This window comes from Bombina bombina, chromosome 6 (assembly GCF_027579735.1).
Source record: "Bombina bombina isolate aBomBom1 chromosome 6, aBomBom1.pri, whole genome shotgun sequence".
NCBI lineage: Eukaryota > Metazoa > Chordata > Amphibia > Anura > Bombinatoridae > Bombina > Bombina bombina.
The window spans coordinates 817,611,007-817,623,045 of NC_069504.1; the positions used below are offsets into that span (position 1 = coordinate 817,611,007).

The 12,039-nt window shown below is 39.4% G+C and overlaps 1 protein-coding gene across 1 annotated transcript in view; it reads left to right on the top strand.

The window, feature by feature from the left end:
• Window positions 1-12,039, top strand: part of GPAT2 (glycerol-3-phosphate acyltransferase 2, mitochondrial) — a 744,505-nt gene that overhangs the window by 262,714 nt on the left and 469,752 nt on the right. Inside the window, exon 11 of the mRNA XM_053719460.1 lies at window positions 8,081-8,161. Within this exon, the coding sequence (XP_053575435.1) occupies window positions 8,081-8,161 (81 nt within the window). The remainder of the gene's footprint in view (window positions 1-8,080; window positions 8,162-12,039) is intronic.

Sequence of the window (12,039 nt, forward strand, 5' to 3'; positions counted from 1 at the left end):
GGGGGGGCTTATATCCTTCTTTTGGAAGTGTGGTCCCTATCTTAGGGCTTTTCCTGGCTTGAGGAGGTTAGGACAGACGGGTTAACCTATTTCGGAGAGAGGTACGCTCTCTGGGTTGTTCTGTCCATTTGGAGAGTTGCTGGCTCCGCATTGAGTCTATGTTGGGCCTTTAGCTAGACTTCTAGGTCTAAGGCCTTGTCGCTGGTCTCCATGTGGTATTTCGGGTTGGCACCCGAGAACTATTGCAATGGCTGTGCCATTTTTTCCGCTTGTTGTTTGAGCCTGGGGTTTTTCTGGTCCCCTGGTTTCAGACCTGCCTATAATTGGGCTGGCCCAGCTGGAGGTAGGTCCTGAGATCCGTTGTTCTCTTGGATCTTGGGGGCGCATTGGTCCTCGTTGAGGTTCTGGGCTCTCCTTTTATTTCGAGACCTATGTGTAGGCCTGGCGGTTTTGGTTGCCTAAAGTGTGCCCTCTGTAATGGAGGTTTAGCACTCTACAATTTGGTAGCCGCTTCTAGCAAGCATTTCTTCTGTGTCATCCTGGGGATGGCTGCGTGTTTGTGACTCAGTTGTTTACCTCGTCTGGGTCTGCTACATGTAATTTTGCCAGAAATCCTCAGGGTTCTGAGTTCGGATGATGTTTGGTCTCCGTTTTCAGTTGTTCTTTGGTGCTGGTTAACTTGCTGCCTGGCAAGTGAAGGGTTGCTATTTCTTTCATGTAATTAGCAAGAGTCCATGAGCTAGTGACGTTTGGGATATACATTCCTACCAGGAGGGGCAAAGTTTCCCAAACCTCAAAATGCCTATAAATACACCCCTCACCACACCCACAAATCAGTTTTTACAAACTTTGCCTCCTATGGAGGTGGTGAAGTAAGTTTGTGCTAGATTCTACGTTGATATGCGCTCCGCAGCAGGTTGGAGCCCGGTTTTCCTCTCAGCGTGCAGTGAATGTCAGAGGGATGTGAGGAGAGTATTGCCTATTTGAATTCAATGATCTCCTTCTACGGGGTCTATTTCATAGGTTCTCTGTTATCGGTCGTAGAGATTCATCTCTTACCTCCCTTTTCAGATCGACGATATACTCTTATATATACCATTACCTCTACTGATTCTCGTTTCAGTACTGGTTTGGCTTTCTACTACTTGTAGATGAGTGTCCTGGGGTAAGTAAGTCTTATTTTCTGTGACACTCTAAGCTATGGTTGGGCACTTTTATATAAAGTTCTAAATATATGTGTTCAAACATTTATTTGCCTTGACTCAGGATGTTCAACGTTCCTTATTTCAGACAGTCCGTTTCATATTTGGGATAATGCATATGGATTAATCAATTTTTTTCTTACCTTAAAATTTGACTTTTTTCCCTGTGGGCTATTAGGCTTTTTTGGCGCCAATTTTTTTTTCTGTTTCCGGCGTCATACGTGTCGCCGGAAGTTGCATCATTTTTTTGACGTTTTTTTACGCCAAAAGTGTCGGCGTTCCGGATGTGGCGTCATTTTTGGTGCCAAAAGCATTTAGGCGCCAAATAATGTGGGCGTCTTTTTTGGCGCTAAAAAATATGGGCGTCACTATTGTCTCCACATTATTTAAGTCTCATTATTTATTGCTTCTGTTTGCTAGAAGCTTGTTCACTGGCATTTTTTTCCCCATTCCTGAAACTGTCATTTAAGGAATTTGATCAATTTTGCTTTATATGTTGTTTTTTCTATTACATATTGCAAGATGTCTCCGTTTGTCCCTGAGTCAGAAGCCACTTCTGGAAAAATGCTTAACTGAGTTTCAGTTCTACCAAAGCTAAGTTCATTTATTTTAAATGTTATAAATGTTTATCTTTAGCTATGGTTTGTAATATACTTTTACATGCAGATTCCATTAGTATTTATGCTTTATACATTTCCATTCTTAAGTACAAGAAATGTTTAGAAGATTTATAAGAAATATTTTTTCTGATTAAGGCTTTGTCTGACTTCGTGCCTTCTAATACAATTTTTAGGTCTTTTTCACTTCTTTTTTAATTATTGAAGTTTCAAATGACCAACAACATACTGATTTATCCTTCTCTGATGATGTTTTTTTCTCTTTCAGAAATTCTCTTCATCAGATATTGACACTAACAAATCTACTTTTTTATATAATTTTTTTATTATTAAAGTACATTTGTTCTTTGTTGAAGAGGTGTTGATTATTTTGGATATTAAGGTAACTAGTTCTTTAAAACTAGCTGACACTTTTTCTGCCTTTTTATTCTTCTGTGATTTCAGAGGTTTTCCTTCCAATTCCCCATACTAGGCAATGGAATAGGCTGAGAATTTTCTTTTATTTTTAAACTATATTCTTTGTCAGCAGTTAAATTTAATTTGGAGGGTTCTCCAATTTATTGGAGCTATCTCTACTCCTACTAATTATGCTATTGTTGTTATAGCAAAATAGTATTTATTTTCCTTTATATAGTTATATCTTATTTATGGAAAATTATTTAGTTTCAGGTACTTTTCTAAGTATCAGATTATGATTTATTTTAGCATGGTTAAAGGGACAACATTTACTAGACTAGGTGCTTTTGCATTTGTCTTGTTGTTTTGCATTTTGCAAGTCCTCTGTTTTGACTGGTCCTTTAAACTGGACTATCATGCTAATGATTTCATTTGTGTCTTCATTTAATTGAATATATTCGCAAATGAGGGTTAATCTATGTCTTTAGCTATTTTAGCTAGAAGAATTTTGTGTTTTTTTAAAAAACAAAAAAACAAAAAGAAAATCCATATTTCTTTTGTTCTAAGATAATCAATTATAATTGGATTCAATTCTTAACTGTTACTATGGGCTTCAAGATTGGGTTTTAAGACTAAACTTTAAGCTTATATTAGTTTGGTTGTTCTTATTAAGGAACGAATTCCTGAGTTCTTTCCCAAGTAACATGTTTATAATTGGGGTTCGAAATCAGCTCCCTAATATTGCGATGTACGTGCTGTATTCCAGCTTGGCTGGTAAGGGGCAGGTTAAGACTTCTTTGAAATTTATTTGGTTCTATTCTGTCCAAATTTCTTTGATTTTATTCCATTAAGGCTAACACTTTCTTTCAGTGTGTTTCTGTCCTATATATTTTGGATACTGTTGAAGCATGGCTCAAGCGCTGCTCAGACCTGGAATCTTCTGGGGTATTTCTTCCAGTTCTTTTTCTAGGAACTGGGTTTTGGAGTTTTATTCAAACTATTCTGCCTTTTTTATGGTCATTGATAGCATTATTTGTTTTCATTAGATACAATAAATGCATATTCTTAATTTTTCTGTTTTCATTCAGATTATTTCCAGTGGATGCGGAATCTCATATGTTTCACTTGCTCTTCAGGACATAGTTAGAGAATCTTTTTTTCAAAAGCTCTTGATTCCTCACGCAGGGGTCACCTTTTTTAGGTTTCCAGATGGTTTATGTCACTATCTTTGTCTCTATCAGACAAGGGACAATTTGATTTGGGTTCCGTCTGTCGGTACCTTTAGTCTCTATTATTTCCTTCAGTTGCTATATATGCATAGAAGTTTTAACAGCATTGGATTCAATTCCCTTTGCTCATTTTCAATGGAAAGATCCTTTCCAGCTTTTTATGAGTGTTGTTTCTTCAAGAACATGGTTGGAGGATCAATTAACCAAAAAGTTTGTTGATTCCTCAGACAAGAGTAACCTTTTTAGATTTCCGGATAGATTCAGTGTCCATGTCTCTGTTTCTGTTGGATTAGAGACGTCTGAAATTGGTTTCAGCTTATCGAAACCTTCAGTCTCAATCATTCTCTTCGGTAGCCTTATGCATGGAAATTCTAGGTTCTTATGACTGCTGCATTGGACGTGTTCCCCTTTGCTCATTTTCACATGCGACCTCTTCAGCTCTGTATGCTGAACCGGTGGTGCCGGGATTATACAAAGATATCTCATTTAATATCTTTAAAACCGATTGTTCGACACCCTCTAACGTGGTACAGACCACCATCGTTTAGTTCAGGGGGCTTCTTTTTTTCTTCCAACCTGGACTGTGATCTCAACAGATGCAAGTCTGACAGGTTGGGGAGCTGTATGGGGGTTTCTGACAGCACAAGGGGTTTGGGAAATCTCAGGAGGTGAGATTTCTAATCAATATTTTGGAACTCCGTGCAATTTTCAGAGCTCTTCAGTCATGGCCTCTTCTAAAGCGAGAATCGTTCATTTGTTTTCAGACAGACAATGTCACAACTGTGGCATATATCAATCATCAAGGAGGGACTCACAGTCCTCTGGCTATGAAAGAAGTATCTCGAATACTGGTATGGGCGGAATCCAGCTCCTGTCTAATCTCTGCGGTTCATATCCCAGGTATAGACAATTGGGGAGCGGATTATCTCAAGCCAAGCGTTACATCCGGGCGAGTGGTCTCTTCACCCACAGGTGTTTCTTCAGATTGTTCAATGTGGGGACTTCCAGAAATAGATCTGATGGTTTCTCATCTACACAAGAAACTTCCCAGGTATCTGTCCAGATCCAGGGATCCTCAGGCGGAAGCAGTGGATGCATTGTCACTTCCTTGGAAGTATCATCCTGCCTATATCTTTCCGCCTCTAGTTCTTCTTCCAAGAGTAATCTCCAAGATTCTGAAGGAATGCTCGTTTTTTTCTGCTGGTGGCTCCAGCATGGCCTCACAGGTTTTAGTATGCGGATCTTGTCCGCATGGCTTCTTGTCATCCGTGGACTCTTCCGTTAAGACCAGACCTTCTGTCATAAGGTCCTTTTTTACCATCAGGATCTCAAATCCTTAAATTTATAGGTATGGAGATTGAACGCTTGATTCTTAGTCAAAGAGGTTTCTCTGACTCTGTGATTAATACTATGTTACAGGCTCGTAGATCTGTATCTAGGATGATATATTATCGAGTCTGGAAGACTTACATTTCTTGGTGTCTTTCTCATCATTTTTCCTGGCATTCTTTTAGAATTCCGAGAATTTTACAGTTTCTTCAGGATGGTTTGGATAAAGGTTTGTCAAAGGTTCTTTTTCACAGAAGGATTGCTATTCTTCCTGATATTCATTGTTTTATACAAGCTTTGGTTCGTATAAAATCTGGTATTAAGTCAATTTTCTTCTCCTTGGAGTTTGAATTTGGTTCTGGGGGCTCTTCAAACTCCTCCGTTTGAACCTATGCATTCACTGGACATTAAATTACTTTCTTGGAAAGTTTTGTTTCTTTTGGCCATCTCTTCTGCTAGAAGAGTTTCTGAATTATCTGCTCTTTTCTTGTGAGTCTCCTTTTCTGATTTTTCATCAGGATAAGGCGGTGTTGCGAACTTCTTTTTAATTTTTTCCTAAGGTTGTGAATTCTAACAACATTAGTAAAGAAATTGTGGTTCCTTCATTATGTCCTAATCCTAAGAATTCTAAGGAGAGATCATTGCATTCTTTGGATGTTGTTAGAGCTTTGAAATATTATGTTGAAGCTACTAAGAATTTCCGAGAGACTTCTAGTCTATTTGTTATCTTTTCCGGTTCTAGGAAAGGTCAGAAGGCCTCTGCCATTTCTTTGGCATCTTGGTTGAAATCTTTAATTCATCATTCTTATGTCGAGTCGGGTAAATCTCCGCTTCAAAGGATTACAGCTCATTCTACTAGGTCAGTTTCTACTTCCTGGGCGTTTAGGAATGAAGCTTTGATTGTTCAGATTTGCAAAGCGGCAACTTGGTCTTCTTTGCATACTTTTACTAAATTCTACCATTTTGCTGTGTATTCTTCTTCTGAAGCAGTTTTTGGTAGAAAAAAATACTTCAGGCAGCTGTTTCAGTTTGATTCTTCTGCTTATATTTTCAGTTTTCTTCTTTATAAGATTTAAACTTTATTTTTGGTGTGGATTATTTTTCAGCGGAATTGGCTGTCTTTATTTTATCCCTCCCTCTCTAGTGACTCTTGCGTGGAAGATCCAAATCTTGGGTAGTCATTATCCCATACGTCACTAGCTCATGGACTCTTGCTAATTACATGAAAGAAAACATAATTTATGTAAGAACTTACCTGATAAATTCATTTCTTTCATATTAGCAAGAGTCCATGAGGCCCACCCTTTTTTTGTGGTGGTTATGCTTTTTTTGTATAAAGCACAATTATTCCAATTCCTTGTTATTTATGCTTTCGCACTTTTTTCTTATCACCCCACTTCTTGGCTATTCGTTAAACTGATTTGTGGGTGTGGTGAGGGGTGTATTTATAGGCATTTTGAGGTTTGGGAAACTTTGCCCCTCCTGGTAGGAATGTATATCCCAAACGTCACTAGCTCATGGACTCTTGCTAATATGAAAGAAATGAATTTATCAGGTAAGTTCTTAAATAAATTATGTTTTTTGCTGTTTTCGCCTTGACCGAATGCTAGTTAGCTGTTCCAATCCTTTGCAGGATGTTGGGAGAACTATTTCTCTGTTCTGCTTCCGGTTTTAAACCTTGTGGTTTCTATTTGGATTGTCTGTTGCCTCCCCTTGTTGTCAGGACCCTTTTAGGTCTTGCAAGCTTGGCTTGATTGTTTTTTTTTCCTTTTATGGAGATTGTGGTACCTTTCGGTTCCCATTTGGTTCTTCCGTGCCTTATTCCTTTGGAAGTTTCGGCGGGGGTTTCCTTCGCTAGTAAAGGGCGTGTGGTGGGGGTCCGACTGTTGGGCGACGGTGTCTTCTGGAGGACTGTTGGCTCATTTGTGTCTGATGTTGCGGTCTCTACCTAGGTTTCCGGGCTATCTGCTGGTCAGTGTCCTTGGGGCCTTTTCCCTTTCTGTTTTTCTCGGCTTAGGACGAAGGAGGGTTTATTTGTTGGGTGGTGTTTTTTTCAGGCCTGGTGCCCTCAGAATGGGCCGCCTATTGTAACCTCCCGTTTTGGCATTCAGTGTCCTCTATAGCTTGGGTATTGTTTTCCCAAAAGTAATGAATGCAGCTGTGGACTCTTTCCATTTAGGAAGAAAAACATAAATTATGCTTACCTAATAATTTTCTTTTCTTCCGATGGAAAGAGTCCACTGCTCCCCACCTGTCTTTTTTATGTGAGGCGTCTTTGTTTTTTATTCTTCTGGCACCTTTTCACCAATATATTTCTTCAACTGTTCCTTGTTCCCTTGGCAGAATGACTGGGGGATGAGGGAAGTGGGAGGAGTATTTAAGCCTTTGGCTGGGGTGTCTTTGCCTCCTCCTGGTGGCTAGGTTCTTATTTCCCAAAAGTAAGAATGCAGCTGTGTGTTTTTCCATCGGAAGAAAAGAAAATTATCAGGTAAGCATAATTTATGTTCTTTACACTTTGCTGCCAAGACTGCGCTACTTACCCCCTTTGCTGCGCAAGGTTCTCATGCCCTGTATCACGGCATTAAAACGAGGCTCCATAGGAGCCTATGGAAGCGTGCACTCGTTCGAATTGCTGACAACTTGTAATCCCAGCGCACATTAGCGTGAGCTGGTATTACACAGTGGAGCGCAAATATCGCTTTCACTAAAGTTATATTTACCGCTCCACTTGTAATCTGGCCCTTGATGTTTTTTCCTCAGCACTGGAATAGTTAGGGAGAAAGGTTCTTCAAGCGGTGGTGCCTCGTTCTTAGGGCTGCCTTCCCTACCTTCACAGCTTGTGTATTAGTTTCCCAATAGGTAATGAATGAATTTGTGGAATCTCACTGCCATTAGAAAGAAAATATAATTTATGCTTACCTGATAAAATCTTTTCCTTCTTGGCAGTGAGAGTCCATGAACCCATCCTGAAATGTAGTGGCAGCAGTCTTTTGGCACCTCAATACCCCTTTTATCTCTCTTCTTTTCCTTATCCTTGGCTTGAACTACTAAAACGGGTAGGGGAAGTGGGAGGGAAATATAAAGCCTTGATGGAGTTGTCATTTCCTCCTCCTGGTGGCCAGGTGAAGTATTTCCCAATAGTTAATGAATGAATTTGTGGAATCTCACTGCCAAAAAAGAAAATAATTTATCAGGTAAGCATAAATTATGTTTTCATGATATTTATACTGAATCTGTATTATCAGCTTACAATTTTCTTTATATGACAGTGGGTTGTGATATATGAATACGTTCTTTTATGTTGCAGGAATATTTAAGCAACTATGCTTGGAGGTGCCGAGATCCACCCCCCTCTCTGCAAAAGATGCTGCTTCCATATATTCTTAAAGTGAGGTAATGTCAGGACTATTAAAAATACAAAAATGAGGGCTCAGTTTCAGATAGGATAGTCAGTGGATTATGGGATACATAATAGGTTTCCATCTTAAATGGATATTTAAAGTATTTTTTGTTACATCTAAAGGAGGACATATATATGCATACCTCGCTTTATTGTGCTTCGTAGATATTGCGTTTGTGGCTACCCTGCATCGAGCAAGTCTTTCTGGGCCATGTTTTCAACATATATATATTTATATATATATATATTACACCCATATAAACATATAAATACACATGTATACACACATATATACAATTAGGCTATGTACATTTTTTTTTTTTTTTAGACACAATGCTATTGCACACTTACAGTATAGTCTATACAGAAATTTTAAATGCACTAGGAAACCAAAATTTTATTCGTTTTGTAGCAATTTTCACTTTATTGATGTGGTCTGGAACCAAACTTGCAATATCTCCGAGGTATGCCTATATTTTTTTGATTTATTTAAAAAAAAAAAAAGTTGTTTTAGTGCTGAAAAAAAAAAGATTTTTGGGGCATGTCACTGTTTTACAATAAAGTTTCTGGTATGTACTTAGTTATTTTCAAACATTACTATTATTTCTCTTGTAAGGTGTATCCAGTCCACGGGTTCAGCCATTACTTGTGGGATATTCTCCTTCCCAACAGGAAGTTGCAAGAGGACACCCACAGCAGAGCTGTCTATATAGCTCCTCCCCTAACTGCCACTCCCAGTCATTCTCTTGCAACTCTCGACAAGAAAGGAAGTATCAAGAGATATGTGGTGACTTAGTGTAGTTTTACCTTCAATCAAGAGTTTGTTATTTTTAAACGGTACCGGCGTTGTACGGATTTACTCTCAGGCAGAAATTAGAAGAAGAATTCTGCCTGGAGATTTGATGATCTTAGCGGTTTGTAACTAAGGTCCATTGCTGTTCTTACACATAACTGATGAATATGGGAAAACTTCAGTTGGGGGAACGGCCTGCAGATTACCTGCTTTGAGGTATGTTCAGTATTTTTATTTCTAGAGAGAGGAATAAGTTCTAGAAAATGCTGACAGAGCCTTGTGTATTTGAGGTAAGCCTGATGCAGTGATTTAACAGCGACTGGGATCATGCTTACATAACAGGGTAATACTCATGTTAATATTCATATTGCTTAGTGACAAAACGTTTACATGATTTCAAATCAATAGGACGTTTTTTTCTCTGAGGGAGATAAGTCTTTATTTAGGGCCTAGTTTCCACATGGCTAGTCAGATACTCCTAGGAGGATTTTCTTAAGGCCCCTCTGACATCCAGTACATGGTGGGAGGGGCCTATTTTAGCACTCTAACTGCGCAGTTTTAATACAGACTGAGACATCCAGCTTCCCTAGAAGAGTCCTCTGGCATCTGAGAACCATTTCAAAGGGGTTATTTCTGCACAAAATCGTATTTAAGGGCAGGTAGGAGCCTCAGCAGAGCTGTGGCATGGTGCTCAATTGATTTTTAACGTTTTTAACGTTTTTCAATCCGGTTTGGGGCCTAAGGGGTTAATCATCCATTTGCAAGTGGGTGCAATGCTGCTTTAGTCCCTTATTCACACTGTAAAAATGTCAAAGATTTTACTGTATTTTTTCACTGTTTTGCAGATTAAGTGCTAGTTTTTTTTCTCTTAAAGGCACAGTAACGTTTTTTGTTTAATTGCTGTTTCACCTTTATTAAAGTGTTTTCCAAGCTTGCTTGTCTCATTACTAGTCTGTTAAACATGTCTGACATAGAGCAAACTCCTTGTTCAATATGTTTGGAAGCCATTGTGGAACCCCCTCTTAGAATGTGTACCAAATGTACTGATATTTCTATAAACTATAAAGACCATATTATGGCGCTTAAAGAATTATCTCCAGGGGATTCTCTGACTGAAAAGAGGGAGATTATGCCATCTAACTCTCCCCATGTGTCAGAACCTATAACTCCAGCTCAAGTGATGCCAAGTACATCTAGCGCGTCTAATTCTTTTACCTTACAGGAGTAGTTATGAATGCTACCCTTACAGGAGTAGTTATGAATGCTACCCTCACAGAGGTATTCTCCAAAGGGCTACAAGGAAAGCGAGACAGCTCTGGGGCTAGAATTAATACAGAGCTTTCTGACGCTTTATTGCCTGTGTCCGATATACCCTCACAATGCTCAGAAGCCGAGGCAGGTGAGCTTCTATCTGTGGGTGACATTTCAGACTCGGGGAAGGCGTTACTTCAGTCTGATTTTGAGATGACAGCGTTTAAATTTAAGCTTGAACACCTCCGCTTATTGCTTAGGGAGGTTTTAGTGACTCTGGATGACTGTGACCCCATTGTGGTTCCAGAGAAATTGTGTAAAATGGACAAATACTTTGCAGTACCTGTTTACACTGATGTTTTTCCAGTCCCTAAGAGGTTTTCGGAAATTATTACTAAGGAATGGGATAGACCAGGTGTGCCGTTCTCTCCCCCTCCTGCTTTTAAAAAGATGTTTCCCATAGATGCCACCATACGGGACTCGTGGCAGACGGTTCCTAAGGTAGAGGGAGCAGTCTCCACCCTAGCTAAGCGTACAACTATCCCCGTCGAGGACAGTTGTGCTTTCCTAGATCCTATGGATAAAAAATTGGAGGGTCTCCTTAAGAAAATTTTTATACATCAAGGTTTTATTCTCCAGCCTCTTGCATGCATTGCCCCAGTTACTGCTACTACGGCTTTTTGGTTTGAGTCTCTTGAGGAGGATCTACAGGTGGAGACCCCGTTAGACGATATTCTAGACAGGATTAAAGCTCTTAAGTTAGCTAACTCCTTTATTTCTGACGCCATTTTTCATTTAGTCAAGCTAACGGCTAAGAATTCAGGTTTTGCCATTTTGGCGCGTAGGGCGCTATGGCTTAAGTCCTGGTCAGCAGACGTTACTTCAAAGTCTAAGCTTCTTAACATCCCCTTCAGGATCCCTGGGCATTAGAGATTGTTTCCCAGGGATATCTTCTGGACTTCAAAGCTTCATCTCCAAAGGGGAGATTTCATCTCTCTCAATTATCTGTAAACCAGATAAAGAGAGAGGCATTTTTACGTTGTGTTCAAGACCTGCTGGTTATGGGAGTGATCAACCCAGTTCCAAAGCAGGAACAGGGGCAGGGCTTCTATTCAAATCTGTTTATAGTTCCCAAAAAAGAGGGAACTTTCAGACCAAGCTTGGATCTCAAGATCCTAAACAAATTTCTCAGGGTCCCATCCTTCAAGATGGAGACTATCCGAACCATCCTCCCTATGATCCAGGAGGGTCAATATGATCATGCAAAGAAGAAAAGCTCTTTCTACCCTGTACATGCCCGTCCAAAAGCTTTGGACATCTTTCAAAAAACAATTGAGGAGAAACTCACTATACTTAGTGAGAAAAATTTAAAGAAATCTAATAACTCCTCTAATTTAACAGCTAGTGAAAAAAATGCATTAAAAAGTTTGTCTGATAATGAAACAATCCTCATTAGACCATCTGACAAAGGGGGTAATGTCGTTGTTTTGAACAAAAAAGACTATATAGTGGAGGCTAGGAGGCAACTGGATGATAAAGAGGTATATAGCAAACTACAGAACAATCCCACGAAGTTATACAAACATGAATTGGTGGGTATTGTTTTGTTTGCAAAACATAACAATATAATAAGTGCTGCTACTAAAGATGCACTTATACCCTCTCATCCAGTTGCCCCTATCTTCCATTATTTTCCCAAAATACATAAGGACCCTGTATGTCCTCCAGGGCGTCCCATCATCGCAGGGATTGGTTCCCTCAATGAACCTCTTAGTGATCTGATAGACACCTTTTTACAACCCCTAGTCAAAGGACTTTTAAC